Source organism: Peromyscus maniculatus, chromosome 17 (assembly GCF_049852395.1).
Source record: "Peromyscus maniculatus bairdii isolate BWxNUB_F1_BW_parent chromosome 17, HU_Pman_BW_mat_3.1, whole genome shotgun sequence".
NCBI lineage: Eukaryota > Metazoa > Chordata > Mammalia > Rodentia > Cricetidae > Peromyscus > Peromyscus maniculatus.
In genome coordinates, this window is record NC_134868.1 from 39,469,017 (window position 1) to 39,491,373 (window position 22,357).

Here is a 22,357-nt window from a genome sequence, read left to right on the forward strand (position 1 = left end):
ATTTGGCCTAGAACAATGTAGACCAAGTTGGCCTCAGACTCCCTAGTGCGGGGATTATAGGCATACACCAGTCTAAATTCCTAACTACCACCACAAGCTAGGCATTACTTCCTCAGGAAACACTTCGCCACCAAGCAGAATGTGGTTCTGTAGCACTGTATACACACGTGCCTAACATGGCACCAGACATCATATACGGGGCATCTGTCCCAGAGCTGAGTTTGTCCAGGGCAGATCCAGTAACTTCCACATACTTCCACCTCTGAGCTCCAGAGAACCGGGCAAATGGTGGGGGCATGATACATGTTGTTACTTGAGCTACACGGAAGAGCGACTGGAAGATCTGGGATGTGCACAGTTGGGTATCTTGTGTGTGTGGGGGAGCTCTTCCAGCCCTGAGCTGCCCAGTTGCCATGGGGTGACCATGACGTCACAGAACTGTGCGGCCCAGGTGGTGAAGTCACAACAGTGACACCACACGCGTGGGCAAACTGAGTCTCGGGGAGCAGGTCCAGGGTATCCTACGCGGGTGTGGGGCGGGCGGCAGGCACTCGGCATCGGGCCCGCGGGACCTGGGAAGGGTGTGAAAATGCTTACTCACTAGGGAGCCAGGGGACCAAACGCTAGTCGCCCCGAGGCCCCGAAGCACCAACTGCTCCTTCCCGCCATTTCACTCCTCTAAGCGCCATCTCCTAGACCCCCCGGGCCATTCATCCACGGCCATCCCGACCATCACCACAGGACGGGCGCCTCCTCGGACCGCCCCCTTCTGAGGCCAGGACGATGGGGCTGACCCCGGAGGGGGCTGAGCTCGCCGGGCCCACGCCGTAGCCCTAGGACCTAAGATCCGGGCCCCACGATCACTCACGGCGCGGGGACTCCGCGCCAGCCTCACCGGAAGGCACGGCCGGAAGGGGCGGGCACTGCGCCTGGCGGGTCCTGGGCGCCATGGCGTCTCGTGGCGTCGTGGGCATTTTCTTGCTCTCCGCTCTCCCTCTGTTGTGTCTGGAGCTCCGGCGCGGGATTCCGAGTCTCGGTAAGTGTTGTCTCCCGGCCTCGGCGTCTCCCGGCCTGGGGTCTTTTCACCTGAGCGGTGGGGGCCGTGCCTTTCTGGCCATGGCGCCTCCGTGCGGCTTTGACTACAACTCCCAGAGTCCACCGCGCCCGCCCGTCTTCCGGCGTCACCTCCGTTTCGCGGGAAAAGTTCGCTCGGGCTCCGGCCAAGGTCTACTTGGGAATGAGAAGCGTGTGGACAGAAACCAACTGTTGTACTCGAAAGGCGTGATGAGAGACGGACGCAAATAAGCCGATAGCCCGGGGGCCTCCCGAGCATTGAGACTGAGCCTTGAACCTGAGGAGCCATCGCCTGGAAGGCCTTGGTGACAGCAAGATCAAGGAATGGTAGAGTCCCCAAATAGATTTATTGAATCCTTACTCTAAGTCTGTATGCAGTCTCCATCTCCACTGCTGCCGGAAGGACTTGTAGGTACTGTTAGCGTAAAACAAACAAAAAACCCCAACAAAACCAAAAAACAGATCTCACCCCAGAGGGGAATCAAATATGAATGTCCGTGGTCTGGGAACACAGATTTAGGGTACCTCAAATTCTGTGCTCCACGGTTCCATAAAGTTTTTTTTGCAGTAACAAAATAACGTCATAAAACACTTGGACTCTGGGTTGGTACATCAGGGAGATGGGTTATTGCAACGTGTAGGGAAACCTCCCAGAGGCCTCAGGTGCTGTCCACATGGCCGCCGAGCTTTTGCACTGGTGGAAGCTAGTGGTTCCCTGTGTTAGTTACAGGACGTTAGGTCAGGCATAGAGGTGGGCAGTGAGTGGCTATTTAGGGGGCTGAAGATAGCCTAAGATAATTTGTGGTTAGGTTCTGGACCTACAACATTCCAACCACTCTACAGTCTGTGGCGCACGCCTTTAATCCCAGCACTCGGGAGGCAGAGGCAGGCGGATCTCTGAGTTCGAACCCAGCCTACCCTGATCTGCATCGTGAGTTCCAGGAAAGGCGCAAAGCTACACAGAGAAACCCTATCTCAAAAAACCAAAGAAGAAGAAGAGGAGGAGGAGGAGGGGAGGAAAGAAGAAGAAGAAGAAGAAGAAGAAGAAGAAGAAGAAGAAGAAGAAGAAGAAGAAGAAGAAGAAGAAGAAGAAGAAGAAGTCAGCTAATCAATATGCAATGAAAGGGGAGCTGCTTTGGGGAAACTTTTAAGTTCACAGTATAATTAAAGTCCTTCCTCTACCTTTGAGGGTATGGTCATCTGCTGAGGAGAAGTGGCTTCTTAGAGGTGGTTTTGTTGTGATTTTTCTTTGTGTGTGTGTGTGACAGAGTCTTAAACCAGCTTATGTTGACCTGCAGCTTGAAGCACGCCTCTCGACCCCGGGTACGGAGATGACCCCCGCCAGACACCATGCTTGGCTTACCCAGAGTTTTGTAAAGGGTCATTGTAGATTCTGTGTGGAGAATGTTTTGGAAGGAACCTATAGTAGAAAACAGTGAGACAAGTTAGGGGTTTCTGTAGATAAAACAGTTATGGTTGCTGGGCGGTGGTGGCGCATGCCTTTAATCCCTGCACTTGGGAAGCAGAGGCAGGTGGATCTCTGTGAGTTCGAGGCCAGCCTGGTCTACAGATTGAGTTCCAGGATAGGCTCCAAAAGCTGCACAGAGAAACCCTGTTTTTTGGGGAAAAAAAAACACCCCCCCCAAAAAATAGTTATGGTCTACAGTGAGAATTTCAGGACAGTCAAGACTGTTAACACAGAGAAACCCTGTCTTGAAAAACCAAAGGGGAAAAAAAAGTTATATTGGAGTATAACAAAACTTTTCAAGCCTTTTTTTTTTTTTTTTTTTAAATACTTTGTGTGTATGTTGATGTGGGTGCCAGCATGGGTGCATGGAGGTCAGAGGACAACTTTTTTTTAAAAAATGATTTATTTTATGTGCATTGGCGTTTTGCCTACACATATGTCTGTGTGAGGGTGTCAGATACCCTGGAACTGGAGTTACAGTCAGTTGTGAGCTGCCATGTGGGTGCTACCAGGGTCCTCGGGAGGAGCAGCCAGTGTTCTTAACCACTGAGCCATCTCTCCAGCCCCAGAGGGCCACTTTTGGAAGTCAGGATTCTCCTTCAACCTCTATGTGGGTTCCGAGGAATCAAAAGTAATCCAGATTGTCGGACTTGGGAACCAAGCACTTTTTTTTTTTTTTTTTTTTTTTTTTTTTTTTGTGATATATATTTTTTATTTTACAATACCATTCAGTTCTACATATCAGCCATGGGTTCCCCTATTCTCCCCCCTCCCACGCCCTCCCCTTACCCCCAGCCCACCCTCCATTCCCACCTCCTCCAGGACAAGTCCTCCCCCGAGGACTGTGATCAACTTGGTAGACTCAGTCCAGGGAGGTCCAGTCCCTTCCTCCCAGACTAAGCCAAGTGTCCCTGCATAAGTGCCTGGTTTCAAACAGCCAACTCATGGAATGAGCACAGGACTTGGTCCCACTGCCTAGATGCCTCCCAAACTGATCAAGCCAATCAACTGTCTCACCTATTCAGAGGGCCTGATCCAGCTGGGAGCCCCTCAGCCTTTGGGGAACCAAGCACTTTTATCCAGAGTCCTCTTGCTGGCCCAACACGACTTTTATTTCAACAACGGCAGCAAGAATTCACACTCATCATTGCAAAGATCATCCGCTCTTGGCCTTACTCTGCTAATGTAGAATCTCTCACTTGGCGCTCATATTTGAATCACTAGTCAGTGGGAAGGTCATTTAGGATTGCAAGAGAGCTGCTTCCCTTCAGCGCTGACCTCAGGGCACTTGAGGGTAGAGACCACATCAGATTTGTGTTTCTGTTCCTAGACCTTATCACAGCGTTTACGAAAACTAAGCCAAGAGTTGGAGAAAATGCACCTGGCCTTCTGGCGGCAGCTCGTGCTTTGGGACATTCCACTCTGGCCTCCTTTGCTGTGCAGTGGCAGTGGTTTACTTTTGCACACTCTCCCCCCCGCTGGGGTTCTTGATCTGGTAACAGTGTTTAAGTCTGTGTTAGCAATTCCATCTCCCAGTGCAACAGCTGCGGTGCTAATCAGGTTGCCAGAGGAGCACACCTAATGGCTAGTGATGTTCTTAACTATGTAATTCCTTCTTTAAATACTCTTCAGTTGGGGCTGGGGAGATGGCTCAGTGGTTAAGAGCACTGGCTGCTCTTCCAGAGGATCCGGGTTCAATTCCCAGCAGCCCTATGGCATCTCGCAACTTTCTGTAACTCCAGTTCCAGGGGATCCGACACCCTTACAGACACACATGTAGGCAAAATATCAATGCACACAGAATAAAAATAAAGTATTAAAAAAAAAAACCAAAAATAACCTTCAGTTAAAGGACCACTCAGACCTAGACCTAATCATATGAGTAAGATGGTTCTTCTGTGCGTGCCAAGCTTTAAAAATAAAAAATAAAACCATTCTGGAATGAGGTTTCAGGGCCAAACAAAACAAAACAAAGGAACAACAACCTTCTAAAAACTCAGGATAAATTTTGATCCTACTGTGTATCTCTTCCCTCAGCATTTAACAGATTGTGTGACAGACTGATGCTCTTACTTTGTTTTGTTTTGTTTGTTTGGCTTTTTTTTTTTTTCTTTCTTTGAGACAGGGTTTCTCTGTGTAATTTTGGTGCCTGTTCTGGATCTCGCTCTGTAGACCAGGTTGGCCTGGAACACACAAAGAGATCCACCTGCCTCTGCCTTCCAAGTGCTGGGATTAAAGGTGTGCGCTTCCACACTTGGCTGGTGCTCTTAACATTTTGACAATTGGCTCTTTGCCTGGGCTCTCAGAACAGTGTAAGAAGTACTGAATTATTACCTTCCCGCCAGAGTAAACGTGTGAGTAGTAGTTTTACGTGTAAATGAGGAAGTGCTGGGAACTAGAGAAACACACATTGGCACAATTCAATCCTGAGAAAGAATTTGGCGTTTCAGGGGCTAGGCAGGAGTGTATAGCTCAGTAGAGAGAAGTATTCTTAGAAGGCTGGCGGCTAAGGCCCAGTACCAAATAAGTAAATAAGCCAATAGACGTTTCGGGCCAGCAGGACTGCTCCATTAGTAATGGTGCTTACTGCCAAGCTTGATGCCCGGAGTTGGAGTCCTGGAACCCACGTGCAGGAGAGGGAGAGCTGAGTCTTGCAAGTTGTCCTCGGACCTCGTGTGCATGGAGGGGTGCACTCTGCCTCTACTCCGAGTGCCCCAAATAACACATTCTTGAAAAAAAAAATTAATATCTTTTTTGGGAATGACTATTTAGAATAGAACTGGAATTAGACAAGATACTACTCTCAATCTTATTTATAAGGAAACCAAATCTTGGGCATTATTAATACTCATAACATTTCTAATACAGCTGAACACTGTCTTCCTAACACAGGATGTTTCTTGTAGAATTAGTTTGTGTTTGTTGTGGTCGTGAAGGTCAGGCTGAATTCTAGTGCCCCAGTAGACTTAGGAAAACAGTCAGGACACTTGCATCATTTAGCATTCTTTCTAGAGCAAACAATCTCTCATTTCTTATTAGTAGCAAGGAGAGGGAGAATTTTTCTTCTAAAGAAAAATGTCTTGTTTCAATTTTTCTTTCTAAGGAATTAAAGATCTCGTTTTGTTGAGTGGCCGGATATTCCTGCTGCTTGCCCTGCTGACGTTAGTCATTTCTGTGGCCACCTCCTGGATTAACTCATTTAAGCCACCTCCCCAAGTTCACCGGAAAGGTATGTTTATTACGTGTGTTACCTTTACATTTTTTATTCACTAAAAAAAAAAGTAACCTTTTCTACTCAAATTTTTTTCTTTTGTTTATTCAATAATAAAAACTGTTTGACCATTAATTTATTTTGTTTATTTTTTTAAATTTATTTTCTGTATATGAGTGCTCTATCTGCATGTACATCTTTAATCCAGAAGAGGGCATCAGATCCCACTATAGATGGTTGTGAGCCTCCATGTGGTTACTGGGAATTGAACTCAGAACCGCTAGAAGAGCAGTCAGTGCTTTCTTTCTTTCTTTCTTTTTTTTTTTTGTATTTTCGAGACAGGGTTTCTCTTGTGTAGCTTTGGTCCCTGTCCTGGAACTCACTCTGTAGCCTAGGCTGGCCTCGAACTCACAGAGATCTGCCTGACTGCCTCCTGGGTGCTGGGACTAAAGGTGTGCGCTACCACTACCCGGTTAAGAGTCAGCGCTCTTAACCGCTGAGCCATCTCGCCAGCCCTTGACCATTAATTTATGATGTGTAATCTCAAGTGGGAGCCCTGTGGGTTCCAGGGGTGGAACTAAGGTCATGAGGTTTGGCAGTGTCTTTACCCACTGAACTACCTTACCAGCCTTAGGCGCACTAAACGCCGTGGGATAGAGATAGCTCAGTGGTTAAGAGCACTGACTACTCTATTCCTAGCATCCACATGGTGTCTCATAACTGTCTGTAACTCTAGCTCCTGGGGTTCTGACACCCTTTTCTGGCCTCCATGGGCACTGCACGTATGTGGTACACAGACATACATGTAGACAGAACACTCATACACAAAATTAAAAATAAAACCAAACACCACCAACAGCAAAACTGTATTGCACTTGGCCTTGTAACAGATTACTTTAAAACTAACATCTGTTTTTTAAATGTAATTAACAACAGCTTCCCAGTTGTGGGGCATTTACCTACCACCCCAACAGTTCCCCAGAGTTTTCTTGAGTGCGAGCAGCCGGAAATATTAGATAGAAGGATTTATAGCGGAGAGAAACAGAAAATAAAGGATAGCCTTAAGAGGTCCTGGAACCTATTCCAACAGGCCCCTACTGTCTCTGGCCCAGGGTTTTTATAGAGACGCCAAGGGGTGGAGCAAAAGACCTCATCCCCCAGCACAGCCAAGTGCAGACCATCTCAGACACCTGCACTCAGACCCGTGGTCCTGATCATTCTCTATGCGGACCTGCTGGGTAAAGCCACGAGGAACCCGAGAACGGGCTCCCACACCCAGTAATGGATTTGTTTTTGTTTTTTAAGATGGGGTGTCCTATAACCCAAGCTGGCTTGGTACATACTATATGTATAGCTGAAGATGACTTTGAATTTCTGATCCTCCTGCCTCCACCTCCTGACGGCTGAGATCACAAGCATGCACCAACAAGCCTGGGAGTGTGTGGTGCCGGGGATCTAGCTCAGAGCCCTGTGTGTGTGTGCTAGGCAAGCCTGTGTGTGTGTCTACTAACCAGGTTACACCCTCAGCCTCTGTAGTTTATTGCTTTTAAAATATAAATAAATATAACGAATGGTATAAATTTATAGCCTTTTCACATTAACCAGGCAAAAAAACGTAATTGCAAAAGATTATTCAACCCAATAATATATGACAACATGGATGCTTTGGGGATTGCCGATCATAGTTGGTATTTTCTCTGCTTTGATCTCTTATACTTCAGCTGACTCAATTTGGAAATTAAACAAGAACATTGTAGTTTCCATTAGCAATTTTATGTGAGTTGTATTTTCAGAGCTTGTTGTGAACCTCAGTTATAGAAGCATGAACAGTTTCAGTCCTTAGCACTCCAAAAAAAAATCAAATAAAAAAATGAAAGTATGTTGCTTGCTTGGCAAGCCCCTGAGGTCTGCTGTTTATGAAATGTGCCCTTGATGGTTCCTGCCCTTGAAAACGGTTTGTTTGCATTATTTGAGTGTGAGTCATGTGGCTCATTTATGGGTTGGCAGGTTATTGGCCTCCTCTTCACTGAAGGCTGATGCTTCCTAATATGTGATATTAAAACTGTTTAGCTGGGCCGGGCGGTGGTGGCGCTCGCCTTTAATCCCAGCACTCGGGAGGCAGAGCCAGGTGGATCTCTGTGAGTTCAAGGCCAGCCTGGGCTACCAAGTGAGCTCCAGGAAAGGCGCAAAGCTACACAGAGAAACCCTGTCTCGAAAAACCAAAAAAAAAAAAAAACAAAACTGTTTAGCTGGGTGTGGTGATACATGCTGCTGCTAAGGCCGGAGGATTCCCAGTTCTAGGCCAGCCAGGGCTACGCAGAGAGACCCTGTCTCCAGAAAAGGGAATTTGTTATATAAAAATATAAGTTAGTGAATTGTTTCAGAACAGAGCTTTTATTATAGTTCATATGCAAATGTCTTCATTTTTACTGGTTGAATGAATGTACCTTATTTTCATTATTTGAAAAAATTAGGTAGTGCTAATGTCTTTCAGAATGTTGAAACCTATAGACTATTCTTAGAGAAAAAGTATTTGATTCTTTGATACTTGAGAATAAGAAAGTCCTTTGATGTTTTGGTATCAGAAGGAGAAGAAGAGAATGAGAAAAGACAAAGACTGGCGAGGACGAAGCAGCAGGAGGCCCAGGGTGAGCAGGTAAGGCTGGCCCTCAGGACTCCTGGGCGCCGTCTCGCTGTGTCTGGATGGTTACTGATGTCTAACTCACATGGCGTAAAATCACAAGGTCTCATTGTGTAGGCTGACCTTGGATGCTAGTCTCCTGCCTCCGCTCCCTCCCTTCCTGCTGGGATTACCATGTTCATTGATGTGTGTGACGTGTGTGCATAGAGTTGGTTCTCTCCTTCCACTCTGTGGGCCCCAGGGTTTGAACTCGGCGGTGGTCAGGCATGGTGGCAGGGACCTTTACCCACTGACAGTTGTGTTTGCCATGACCACTGTTGAAGCCAATGATGTCCCCAATCTCAGGATCCCCCTGAACTGAGTTTCAGCAGCCTGAGTGCTGAGATCAAAGGTGTGTGCCACCGCGCCTAGAACATCGTTGTTTTACATGTGTAATTTTTTTTTTTTTTTTTTTTTTTTGATTTTCGAGACAGGGTTTCTCTGCGTAGCTTTGCGCCTTTCCTGGAGCTCACTTGGTAGCCCAGGCTGGCCTCGAACTCACAGAGATCCGCCTGGCTCTGCCTCCCGAGTGCTGGGATTAAAGGCGTGCGCCACCACCGCCCGGCCATGTGTAATTTTTTGTTGTTGTTGTTATATCTGAGTCTTGGTCACTGTTCTGTTGCTGTGAAGAGACACTCTAACCAAGGCAACTCTTATAAAAGAAAGCGTTGAATTGGGGGCTTGCTTACAGTTGCAGAGGCTCAGTCCATGATCAGCATAGCAGGAACATGGTGTCAGGTAGGTGTGGTGCTGGAGAAGTAGCTGAGAGTTTTATATCTTGATCCTCGGGTAGCAGGCAGAGTGAGAGATGTGGGGCCTGGCATGGGCTTTTGATGCCTCAACGCCTACCCCCACTAACACGCCACCTCCAGTGAGGCCACACCTCTTAGAGTGACTAAATATTCAAATATATGATTCTGTCTTAGGGTTACTGTTGTGAAGAGACACCATGACCACAGCAACTCTTATAAAGGAAATCTAACTGGGGCTGGCTTACAGGTCACAGGTTTCGTCCATTGTCCTCATGGTGGGAAAGCATGGCAGCCTGAGGCAGACATGGTGCTGTAGAGGGAGCTGAGAGTTCTACATCCGGATCTGTAGGCAGCAGGAAGAGAGAGAGTCTGGGCCTGGCTTGGGCTTCTGAATCGCTCAAAGCCCATCCCCAGTGACACACTTCCTCCAATAAGGCCACACCTCCTAATAGTCCCGCGCCCTAATGCCTAAGCATTCAAATATATGAGCCTCTGGGGGCCATTCCCATTCACACCACCACACCTTTCACACCTTGTTCTGATTTGTAACTTCATCGACAATGGGAATGTGTAGAAACATTAATGTATAGTAATAACACTTTTTCTCTTAAACAGGCCAGCAGATATATACAGAATGTTTTAAAACCTCAGCAGGAAATGAAATTGAAAAAACTAGAAGAACGCTTTTATCAAATGACGGGTGAAACCTGGAAATTAACTACTGGCCACAGACTTGAGGTTAGAAAACACTGGTTTTATATTTTGAGTCCTATTATATGTTTCCTGTGTGTGTGTGTGTGTGTGTGTGTGTGTGTGTGTGTGTGTGTGTGAGAGAGAGAGAGAGAGAGAGAGAGAGAGAGAGAGAGAGAGAGAGAGGAGGAGAGAGATGCTAGAGTTCAATGCCAGATGGATGTCTTCCTCCTCCCCTCCACTTTGCTTTGGAGATATGTAGCTAGAGTTTTTCCTGCCTTGCCCACAGTCAGGACAAATCTTTGTCACCCGCCAGTCCCACAGCCGCTCAGACCCAACCAAGTAAACACAGAGACTTATATTGCTTACAAACTGTATGGCCATGGCAGGCTTCTTGCTGACTGTTCTTATAGCTTAAATTAATCTATTTCCATAAATCTATACCTTGCCACGTGGCTCGTGGCTTACTGGCATCTTCACATGCTGCTTGTTATGGCGGTGGCTGGCAGTTTCCTTCCGCCTTCCTGTTCTTTCTTTTCTCCTCTCTGTTAGTCCCACCTATACTTCCTGACTAGCTACTGGCCAATCAGTGTTTTATTTATTGACCAATCAGAGTAATTTGACATACAGACTATCCCACAGCACTGATACAGTTTCTCACTGAACCTGGAGCCCATAATTTCAGCTACACTGGCTGGACAAGTCGGGGCCCTGAACCACTTGGGTCACCCCGGCACTGGGATTCTAGTCTGTATCACCCCACCTTTTTTGTACATGGTGCCAGGAATCTACACTTGAGTCCTCAGGGGCAGCAAGTGCTTTCTCACTGAGACATCTTCCAGTCCTGTGTTTCCTTTTAGACATATTGCCAAGCCCCATATTTGTGCTCAGGTTTCCTTTTATGTATTGTGTGTGTGTGTGTGTGTGTGTGTGTGTGTGTGTGTGTGTGTGTGTGTGTGTGAGTGTTGTATTTGGTAGGGTTTTGAGTCGGGGTCTCACTCAGGCCAGCCTTGAGCTCGTTTTGTAGCCTTCGCTGACTTCAGACTTAGCTCTTCTCCTGCCTCTACCCCTTAACTGCTGGATTCTAGACATGCACCGCAATGCTTGACTCTCTATGAGTTTTTATTTAGTGCATTTGTGTGTGAAGTGGTTAAGTGATTTTTTTTTTTTTGTACCTGTGATAATGTATTGTTTGAGAAAACTATTGAATAACACTGTTCTGAGGAACTTCTGATCTTTGCTTAAGTAAAATATCCAATATCCAGAGTATTAAACTCACATTAAAAATTGATTTATTTTTATTTTATGTGCATGAGTATTTTGCTTGCATATATGCATGTGTACTCAGAAGAGCGAGTCAGAGTCTCTGAAACTGGAGTACATGGTTGTTAGCCTTCATGTGTGTGCTGGGAGCCAAACCTGTGTCGTCCGTAACAGCAGCAAGTGCTCTCTTGGGCCGAATCATCTCTCCAGCCCCAAACTCACATTGTGTTCATCATGCTGGGTTCTGTTTTTGAAGCCATTGGCATTGATACTTATTTTTTTATTTGGTAATGGGGGTTTAACAGGTTAACTATTTCTACAGAGAAAAGGCTTTACGGTTTAGAGTCCTGGTGACATATTTTATGTTAATGCCACTATTTTTGTGCCTTTTGTTTTGTGTTTCCTGCTTATGCTGCATCTTCCATGATCTTGTCAAGAAAAGGGTGCAGGAAAGGTGACCAGGGTGCTGATGTACAGAGCCAGTTCTTTGTTGGTTCACAGTGGCCAGTATGCCCTCAAACAGTCAAGGGCAGGTAATAAGTAACACTGATAGCCAAGCTGGCCAGCGTTCCATGCCACTGTGCTGTGCAGTGATTTCCTGTGTATGTGGGTGCATGTATGGCATGTGGACCCGTGATGAGGCCAGAGGACATCAAATGGGCTTTGTGTCACTTTTCCACCTAACCTATTTTTCATTTCATTATTTTATTTGTATGGGTGCTTTGCCTGCCTGTATTCTGTATACTACATGCATAGCTTGTGCCCACAGAGGCCAGAAGAGGGCATTGGCTCCCCTGGAACTGGAGTTAAAGATGGTTGTGAGCCAAGCTTCTTGAGGAGCTGAGAGCACAGGTGTGCACCACCATGCACCACTCTGCCCCGTCCAACAGGCTGCTTTCAGCCTGACAGGTCTCTTCAGTGGTCACAAAGGACTTAGTCAGTAGTACTCCTGCTGTTATGAAATGATTAGTGGTGTCAGCGGAGATCCAGGAGCAGGGTAAACTGGTGGTGCGGCTATTTTAGGGCTTGGGGACCATCAAAGAGTGTGAGAATCGTGGTGTTAGAGTCGTGTTGGATGTGTTCAGTTTATAATGAAGAAGCCTGGGCTTGACTAGTGAACTGCTTTGGCATTACAATCTCCATCCCCGTTCCCATGTTCTTCTCACACAGTTTTCTTGATAAAGGAAGGGTGATTCAACTCCACTAGTGGTGAATATTTTAATTCTATGAAAAGGGTTCCCCCCTCCACCTCCCTCCCTCCCTCCCTCCCTCCCTCCCTCCCTCTCTCTCTCCCTCTCTCTCTCTCTGTTGTTTTTCGATTTTTTGAGACAGGGTTTTTCTGTGTAGCCCTGGGTGTCCTGGAACTCTCTCTGTAGACCAGGCTGGCCTCCAACTCAAAGAGAGCTGGAATTAAAGGTGTGTGCCACCACTGCCCAGTGGAAAAAGGTTCTTAAAAGGTTAGTAGGTGAATAAAGGAGTTACTGAGCCTGTATTTGAAAACTCGGCATTAGTGTTTGGTTGATATCCTGGGATGCCTGCTCTTTTCTGGGGGAAGATGGGGGTGGGAGGAACTGGGAGGCATGGAGGGAGGGGACGCTGCCGTCAGGATGTACTGTGTGAGAGAAGAATAAATAAAAATTGAAAAAGAAACTTCCGCATTAAATTATGTTGCTGAGGAGAAAGTTTTAGTGAGGTATGTTAGTTGCTTTTGTATCTTTGTGTTTAAAATGCTTTAGAGAACAATTTACAGAGTTATTTTTGTTCAGTTTCACAGAGGTTAGTCCACTGTGGCTGGAGGGCTTGGAGAACAGAGCAGAGCACTGTAGCGTGGAGACCAGAAGGCAGAGGGTGTACACGTGGAAGTCAGTCAGGTCAAGATAGAGCTTTAAGGACATGTTCCCGGTGACCTGTTTCCTCCACTTCAACCCCACTCCCATCTTTCCACACTCCCCAAAAAGTCATCATGTTCTTGATCCATTAGGATCCATTTTCTAGATCAGAACCTTTTATGTAATGGAATTGTTCTCAGAGAGACACACTGGGAGGTGGGCTTTACTAATCCTGTGGAGGTGTTGTATCTAGGTGGTATTGTTGGTATTTGCTCTTTTGGGGGCCTGCCAACCAGCTTCCAAATAAGTCACACACAGAGGCTTATTCTTAATTATAAATGCCCAGCTTTAACTTGGCTTGTTTCTTGCCAGCTTTTCTTAAATTAACCTGTCTGTCTTTTGCCTCTGGGCTTTTAGCTTTCTCTTTCTTTTCTTTTCTTCTCTTCTCTTCTCTTCTCTTCTCTTCTCTTCTCTTCTCTTCTCTTCTCTTCTCTTCTCTCTCTCTCTCTCTCTCTCTCTCTCTCTCCTTCTCCCTCTCCCTCCCTCCCTCCCTTCCTCTCCCTTTCTTTCTAGATTTATTTATTTATTATGTATACAGTGTTCTGTCTGCATGTATGCCTGCAGGCCAGAAGAGGGCACCAGATCTCATTACAAATGGTTGTGAGCCGCCATGTGGTTGCTGGGAATTGAACTCAGGACCTCTGGAAGAACAGCTAGTGCTCTTAACTGCTGAGCCATCTCTCCAGCCCCACCTTTCTCTATTTCTGTATACCTTTCTTACTCCATTGCTGGTTGTGTAGCTGGGTGGCTGGCCCCTGATGTCCTCCTCTTCCTCTGGCTCTTCTCTTTCTCTTCCTATGTATTCTTTCTCTGCCTGCCAGCCCTGCCTATCCTTTCTCCTGCCTTGCTATTGGCCGTTCAGTTCTTTATTAGACCATCAAATGTGTTAGACAGGCACAGTAACACAGCTTCACAGAGTTGAACATTACAACATAAATAAAAGTAATACACCTTAAAATAATATTCTATAACACTAAGTGATGAGTGGAACCATTGCAGTAGATGGTAGTGTAAAGTATGAAGTGTTGCAGTAGATGATAGTGTAAAATATAAAGTGTTGCGGTAGATGATAGTGTAAAGTATAGAGCATTGCAGTAGATGATAGTGTAGAGTATAAAGTGTTGTGGTAGATGGTAGTGTAGAGTATAAAGTGTTGCGGTAGATGATAGTGTAAAGAATAGAGCATTGCAGTAGATGGTAGTGTAGAGTCTAGAGCATTGCAGTAGATGATAGTGTAGAGTACAAAGTGTTGTGGCAGATGGTAGTGTAGAGTACAAAGTGTTGTGGCAGATGGTAGTGTAGAGTACAAAGTGTTGTGGCAGATGGTAGTGTAGAGTACAAAGTGTTGTGGTAGATGGTAGTGTAGAGTCTAGAGCATTGCAGTAGATGGTAGTGTAGAGTCTAGAGCATTGCAGTAGATGGTAGTGTAGAGTCTAGAGCATTGCAGTAGATGGTAGTGTAGAGTACAAAGTGTTGTGGTAGATGGTAGTGTAGAGTACAAAGTGTTGTGGCAGATGGTAGTGTAGAGTACAAAGTGTTGTGGCAGATGGTAGTGTAGAGTATAAAGTGTTGCACTTCCTAGAATACTTTGCCTTTTAGAGTGATGAGTTACCGTGTAGGTTGAATCTGAATTAGAAAACCTGATTTTTAATAGAACCAAATACTATGATTATTTTTAGTTGTGGATGTTTTGAAGTCACATACTAAGACATTCCTTTACATACACGTAGTCATGTGACTTCCTTGGGGAGACTAAAACAAGTGCCTATTTACTCAAGATAGGGCATGAGTGACTGACCAAGGAAATGATCCCATCCCAGTCTAGTGTGGTGTGCCAGTGAGTTTCCAGGCGTGTAGGTGAGCGGATACTCACAGGAGTAAAGGCAGCTGCATCACTCAAAAGCCCATGGGTGACCCTGCCTCTAAAGAGCCCTACCCCTGGGCCTTCCTGCACATCTGCAGACTGCTGTCAGAAGAGCCTCTCCCCAGCAGCAGTCCGATTCTGTCACTCCCAGGAGGGACCTTGTGCATCTGAGACTCTACTGTTCCCTGGGTCCTAGGACAAGCCTCGGGCCTCCTCCTATGGGGGTGGGGTTGATTCAGGGAAAGAGCTGCACAGCCCACCTTGTGTCCGCACGCCCCACCTTGTGTCCGCACGCCCCACCTTGTGTCCGCACACCCCACCTTGTGTCCGCACGGCACATCACCTGCACTGTCTCGCTTCCGTTGTTGAGAGGGAGAAAGGCTTTTCCTTGTTTCTGTCTGTGGAGAGCCTTGTTGTTTAGCCAGAGATGGGACACGTCTGAGGCAGAGGCCGGGCCTGCTGAAGTTCAAGGCCAGTCTGGATTCCATGAGAGCGGCAGGCCTGTCATGGCTACCTAGCAAGATCTGTGTCAGAACACAAACCAGAAACAAGATGAGCAGGGCCTTGCCGGTTCCTGTCCTCTGGGGCCTAGGGATGGCATGACGGTAACGGTAGATCCTGGAGCTCATTAGGCCTCCTGTTTTCTTGTTCAAAGAAATGATTATGCTTCAGTTTTCTGGATCTAAAAATGACTATCAGAGTTAAAAAAGTAACCATTTTAAATAGCATCTAGTCGACAGAACATGCCTCTTTAGAATTTTTCGGTTGTTTTTGACCAGGGAGACGAAGATTCGGTGCTTGAAAATTTGAGTCAGGTGTCTTTGGAAACGGCAAACAGAGAAGCGGCAAGAAGACGCAACTTGCCCAAGCTTTTAACTGAGATCTCAGCACCTGCTCAGCAGCCCGCCAAGAAGGAGGTTCGTCCAGAGCACTCACTGAGTGTGGTCACCGCATGGCCAGAGTGTGTTCTTTGGAGAGGTGGCTACTAGGGGAAGCGGAGGAGGGTGGTGTCTTCTCACCTCCTTGCAGAGGAAAAGCTGTACGGATCCTTGGTCCTGTTTAATAACAAAAATCTGAACCAAATTTAGAGGAGAGCTAGAAGATAAGTGATACTGAGTTAAGAGAATCATTTGGTTTTGTAGAGATGATAAGGATAGTGTTCACGAAGGGAAGCATTCCTTTTGGTGTTTGAAGACTTTGCTGTGTGGGTCTTTTGAGTGGTCAGTAACTTCTAGAGGTTGAATACCCTCACTTGAAATGCCTGGGATCAGAAGTATTTCAGATTTTAGGGTATTTTCATGAATGTATTGAGATACTGGGATAGGGCTCAGGTATAAGCGAGCTCATTTTCTACATGGCTTATTTACAGAAGTTTTAATCAGTGTCTCTAAGTAACTCTGGGCATAACGGCAAGGCATTATGCCTCTGTCTCCCAGGTGCCGGGACGACAGCCTGTACTACAACCCAAGGCTTTTCTTGTTTCTTCACATAGTGCATTTTTACATAATATCCTTGAACATCTTTTTTTTTTTTTTTTTGGTTTTTCGAGACAGGGTTTCTCTGTGTAGCTTTGCGCCTTTCCTGGAGCTCACTTGGTAGCCCAGGCTGGCCTCGAACTCACAGCGATCCGCCTGGCTCTGCCTCCTGAGTGCTGGGATTAAAGGCGTGCGCCACCATCACCCGGCAATCCTTGAACATCTTAAAAGAAATATTTTAGGGAAGCATGCTGGCAGTTGATTACAGGGTCTGGTGTATGCTAGGCTGCCTTGCCCAGTGTGAACTCACTCTCTTCTTTTTTTCGGAAGAATTTACTGGGGCTGGAGAGATGGCTCAGGGGTTAAGAGCACTGGCTGTTCTTCCAGAGGTCCTGAGTTCAATTCCCAGCAACCACATGGTGGCTCACAACCATTTGTAATGAGATCTGGTGCCCCCTTCTGGCATGCAGGTAAACATACATGCAGAACTCTGTATACATAATAAAAAAAAATCTAAAAAACAAACATAAAAACCATTTATTTAGTGTATGTGAGTGTACATGAGAGTGTGAAGATCTGAGTGTACAGCCTATGAGAATCCATTTCCCTGGGGATTGAACCCAGGTTGTCAGCCAGTGTCTTAGTCAATGTTTTATTGCTGTGAAGAGACACGATAACCACGGCAACTCTTTTTTTTTTGTGTTTTCAAGACAGGGTTTCTCTGTGCAGCCTTGGCTGTCCTGGAACTCACTCTGTAGACCAGGCTGGCCTCGAACTCACTGAGATCTGATTGCCTGTCAGTGCTGGGATTAAAGGTGTGTGCCACCACACCCAGCTCTATTGTAAGCTTTAAAAAACTTTTGTAAGAATTACAGTAGTAGCCAGGTGGTGGCGGCGGCGGCGGCGGCGGCGGCGGCGGCGGCGGCGGCGGCGGCGCACGCCTTTAATTCTAGCACTCGAGAGGCAGAGCCAGGTGGATCTCTGTTTGAGGCCAGCCTGGTCTACAGAGCTAGTTCCAGGACAGGCTCAAAAGCTACACAAATAAACCCTGTCTCAAAATACCAAAAAAAAAAAAAAAAAAAACTAGTAGTACTTTACCATGTGTGAATATGTATATGCATGTGCGGCAGTCAGAGATAACTTTGCAGGAGTTGGTTCTTTTTTTCCACCATGTGGGTACTAGGAATCAAACCCCAGTCAGGTTGGGCAGCAAACACCTTTAATTGAGCCACCAGACCAGGCCTCACTATAAATGTCTGATAGATGTGTATATATAAGAAGCCTTCTCTTAAAACTAGATGCATGTAACCTACTGAACGGGGCTCTTCCTGAGAGTGCCCACTTCTTGGAGAGGTTTTTACTTTCTTTCCACTAATCCTCATATTTCTTTAGGTTCCTGATTTACCTGAAGAACCCTCAGAAACAGCTGCAGAGGTATGTTTCTCTCATTCTCCAGTTCCTTTGATGTCATAGGCAGGTTAAGTCCCACCTACCTGGGTTTAGAGAGAAGAGCAGGTTCCTTGTAGCTGCCCTGGAGTCATGTCTTCTGAGGATAGCATCCAAGGCTCAGTCTTACCTACCCCTGGTTTAGAGAGAAGAGCAGGTTCCTTGTGGCTGCCCTGGAGTCATGTCTTCTGAGGATGGTATCCGAGGCTCGGCTGAGTGCCGCTTTGGGAGGCAGTCTGCTGAGCTGTCTTTTAAGCACCCACTGTTTTAATGAGTGAGCTGCTTACTACGGACAAGCATTGAGACAGGCAGACACCCTCACACCAGTCTCCCCTGGAGATGAAACGGCAGCTCTTGTGCATTTAAAGAGTGGTTCACCGTGCCTGGGCTGGGACGGATACCCCACCTGCCTGGCCATGGCGGGAGCCTGTCTTGGCCTCTGCTGTTGGCTGTCTTAGCTCTAGGTGATGGATGCAGGTGGACCGCATGTCTTCTTAGTTATAGGTGATTGATACAGGTGGACCGCGTGTCTTTAGAGCCGTCAAGTTATTGGGAAAATGCCCAGAAAGGGAACTGCCAGTGTCCCACCTTGTGAAGGTCAGCGTCCATTAGATTCCTCAGCCATGTAGTTAAGAGAGACTCAGTTTTGTAACATTTAAGTTTGGTACTTTGTATATCTTAGGAAAATCTGAAAGTTATTCACAGGGAAAAGACAATTAAAGACAGCAATCCAGATACTGAATCTCCAGGAGGAAAATATCTATTTTTTATGTGTATGTGCCTGCATGAGTTTATGTGGCCCTCGTGTGCAGATGTCCATGGAGGCCGAGATGTTCGTTGGATCCCCTAGAATGGAGTTGCAGGATGTTTTGAGTCCCTGATGTACATGTTGGGAACTGAACCCAGGTTCTCTGCTGCAAGAGCAGTGCATGCTTTCCAGCCCCTTTAAAAATAATTTTCTGTTAGATTTATTCGATATGGATGAGTGTTTTATCTGCATGTATGTCTGTGCACCACATGGAGGTCAGAAGAGGGGATCATATCCCCAGGAACTGGAGTTACAGAGGTTGCTGGTGGCTATAGTGGTGCTGGGAATTGAACCTGGGTCCTCGGGAAGAGCAGCCAGTGCACTTAACTACTGAACCATCTCTTCAGTCCACTTAAAAACATTTTGTGAGGTGGAGCTTCCTGTAGTCTAGGATGGCCTCCAGCTTCCTGTGTAGGCGCATAACATCTTGAGCTCCACCTTCACAGTGCCGGCAACTGGCTTGTGAGCCACCCTTGTGTATGTGGGATGGGTATTGAACCCAGGGCTTTGTATATGAGCTGAGCCACATCCCCAGGCCAGACTGGAGTTCCTATCTGGACTTCTGGTCTTGAGCTAGGGTCTTGCTTTGTTGCTCAGGCTGATCTCAAGGGTGCCATCTTCTTGACTCAGTTTCCCGTGTGGATTGCAGGTCTGGGTGACCACTGTGGCTTACCTGAGTATTTGTATTCCCCAGGTAGTTACTGTTGCCCTTCGCTGCCCAAGTGGGCGAGTTTTGAGGAGGAGATTTTTCAAGTCTTGGAATTCACAGGTAAGGAAATCAATTTAGAAATTTAGAAACTATTTAGAAATAGTTACTTATCAAATTGGTCAATAGTGTGTTCAGATGCAGTGGGATCTGTTACCACATAGATAATATGGATATTCTGCATTGCATAAGGTTTGATAATTTCTTTGAAGTGTGATCTCTACATTTATATTTTGTTGTTTTTCCCCTTTTTTTTTTTTTTTTTTTTTTTTTTTAGTGTTAAGGATAATGTAGCTAGTCTTTCTCTGTTCTGCCAGCCAGCTCCCAAATAAACAACTGAGACTTATTAGTAATAAAGGCTCAGCTGGTAGCTTAGGCTTGTTACTTTTTTTTTTTTTTTTTTTTTTTTTTTGGTTTTTCGAGACAGGGTTTCTCTGTGTAGCTTTGCGCCTTTCCTGACACTCACTTGGTAGTCCAGGCTGGCCTCGAACTCACAGAGATCCGCCTACCTCTGCCTCCCAAGTGCTGGGATTAAAGGCGTGCGCCACCACCGCCCGGCCCTTAGGCTTGTTACTAACTAGCTCTTACAACTTAAATGAACCCATTTTATCAATCTACTTTTTGTCTCCTGGCTTTATTACCTTTACTCTGTGCTGTCCATGCTGCTTCTCTCTGGCTGCAACTCCCCACTTCTTTCCAGCGAGCGTCCTGTGTGCCTGAAAATCCCGCCTAGCTATTGGCTGTTGAGCTTTTTATTAAACCAATCAGAATGACACATCTTCACAGTGAACACAAAGGTTCTTCCACGACAGGATAGGCTTCAGGCAGGCGTTCTCTGACCGAGCTGTGTTTTGTTGGTTGTTTAATTGCATTGTAGTTGGTGAGTGAAGCAGTGTTTTGAAGCCCAGGGAGCCTATAACTCACGGTGTATTTGAGGTTGGCCTAGAACTCAGTCTGTGTCAGCCTCCCAAAGCTCGGATTACTGGCACATGCCACCACTCCTCGCAGCTGATTTTAAAAAGTCATATTTGGGGGCTGCAGGTAGAACTTGAGTGTAATCCTTCCCCCCCAGGGGTTATGGCTATGACACCTGGCAGGATTGCGAGTTTGGAGCCAGTTAGTGAGACCCTGACTCAAAACCACCAACAGAAAGAGGTTTGGGGTTTTGTTTGTTTTTCAAGACAGGCTATTCTGGAACTCACTTTATAGGCCAGGCTGGCCTCGAACTCACAGAGATCCACCTGCCTCTGCCTCCCAGGTGTTAAGAGGCGTGCGCCACCACGGCCCGGCAGAAAGATGTAATGTTGGAAGTGTAAACTTCGTGGCAGAGTGGGTGCTCAGTGTGTCCAAGAGACCTGGGTTCAATTCCCATCCTTCTAAAAAGGTCTTAAATAAAATCATGACATCCAGATTATCTAGACCAGCAGTGGACTCTTGCCTTGGTGACTAGCAATTCAAGGCATGGGTTACATTGATACTTAGATTCCCTTGGAACATTGTCATTTATGTTTTTTGTTGTTGAGATACAAGATCTTGCTGTTGCCTGGGTTGGTCTCAAACCCAGTAACTTTTGGCTCCAGAAGTCCTCCAGCCTCAGCTCTTAGTAGCAGGGACTACAGCTGTATGGAAATTCATCCAGCTTATTTTCTTTCTGAAGCAAAACATGCTTTAATATTTCATGTTTTGAGGCAAATGTGTTTTCAAATGGATTTGAATTTTCTTTCTTTTTTTTTTTTGAGACAGGGTTTCTCTGTGTAGTTTTGGCACCTGTCCTGGAACTCACTCTGTAGACCAGGCTGGCCTTGAACTCACAGAGATCTGCCTGGCTCTGCCTCACAAGTGCTGGGATTAAAGGCGTGCCCCACCACCGCCGGGCATTGGATTGAAAACTATCATGATTAATTTTTTTTTTTTGTGGTACTGGACTTTGAACCCAGTGTGTATGTGTGTATATGGTAATCTTTATGAGTAGTTACAGGAATGGCCTACAGTAAGTTGGGCCTTGTCTCAGGGGCCCAAATATATCAATTTCCACAAAGCTGCTTTGTGATTTGGATCCAAATGTTTTCTGTTCCACTGACTTTTCCATTCCCTATTCATGGACGAGGCTGTCACTACCGTGCTAGTAGGCCTAACCTGTGTAACAGAGGCACTTAAGGTCATTCAGATCTTCAAGTTCATGACATACTGCTCTTCCTTAAAGTCTAAAAATTTCTTTGCAAGATGTAGAAATTACTTTTCATTTCTTGGGACATAATTTCAGAGTGACAGAGCTGTACAATGTCACAGTGAGAAAGATTCTGGAAGAACCTTTTGTCTGATACCAAAGCCTTTTTTCTTCTAGGTCTTATTTGACTGGATGATGAAAATTGGGTACCACAAATCCCTATACAGCCTTTCCACTTCCTTTCCCAGAAGGCCTCTGGAAGCGGAGGGAGGCTTGTCACTGGAGGACATAGGAATAACTGTGGACACTGTACTTAATGTGGAAGAGAAAGAACAGAGCAGCCAGTAAAGAAGCCACACTACCTGTTGTCCTGAAGTCGTTACTCGTGACCTCACACCAGTGTTCACATTAAAGCCATGCTGTACCTTGAGCTCCTCTTGTTCATAGGAGCTTACTACATACATGGAAGAGGACTGCTTTGTATGTAGTGGTTTGTGGACTATGTCATCTTCCAGTGTACCAAAGTGAGAACAAGGTAAAAAGGATATAGTAAGACAGACATCTGATACCAGGCTTCAGCCAGGCATGGTGGCACATGCCTCCTGGAATTTGAGTTAGACCATCTTAAATTCAACCAACCAACCAACCAACCATCCCCTAGCTTATATAAGAATTGATTTCTGCTTCTTGAATCCACCTTACCACAGTCTTTCAAAATCTTCAAGTATGAATGTTGATCCTATGTAATTTTGACTTAAATCCAGGGATGAAGTTTTTGACACATAAACTTCAGGGAACATGTTGAAATTACAGTAAACAAGACCATTGTTGGTAGGTACATTTGGAGTGTGAGCTGTTTTTGTA

General features: G+C 46.0%; 1 protein-coding gene across 3 annotated transcripts; it reads left to right on the forward strand.

Moving 5' to 3' along the window:
• Nucleotides 1-429: 429 nt before the first annotated feature.
• Nucleotides 430-22,331, forward strand: Ubxn8 (UBX domain protein 8). 3 transcript variants are annotated; one of them, XM_006973947.4, is made up of 8 exons: nt 430-1,036; nt 5,646-5,771; nt 8,339-8,409; nt 9,801-9,923; nt 15,671-15,808; nt 17,759-17,800; nt 19,315-19,389; nt 21,671-22,331. In XM_006973947.4, exons 1-8 carry the CDS (start codon nt 949-951, stop codon nt 21,839-21,841), a joined length of 834 nt encoding a protein of 277 aa, XP_006974009.1. In that variant the 5' UTR covers nt 430-948; the 3' UTR covers nt 21,842-22,331. The 3 variants fall into 3 exon arrangements, with proteins under 3 accessions (XP_006974009.1, XP_042118847.1, XP_076409645.1); XM_076553530.1 differs by lacking the exon at nt 430-1,036 and adding an exon at nt 1,432-1,486; XM_042262913.2 differs by lacking the exon at nt 15,671-15,808 and having other exon boundaries at nt 494-1,036.
• The last annotated feature ends 26 nt before the right edge of the window (nt 22,332-22,357 follow it).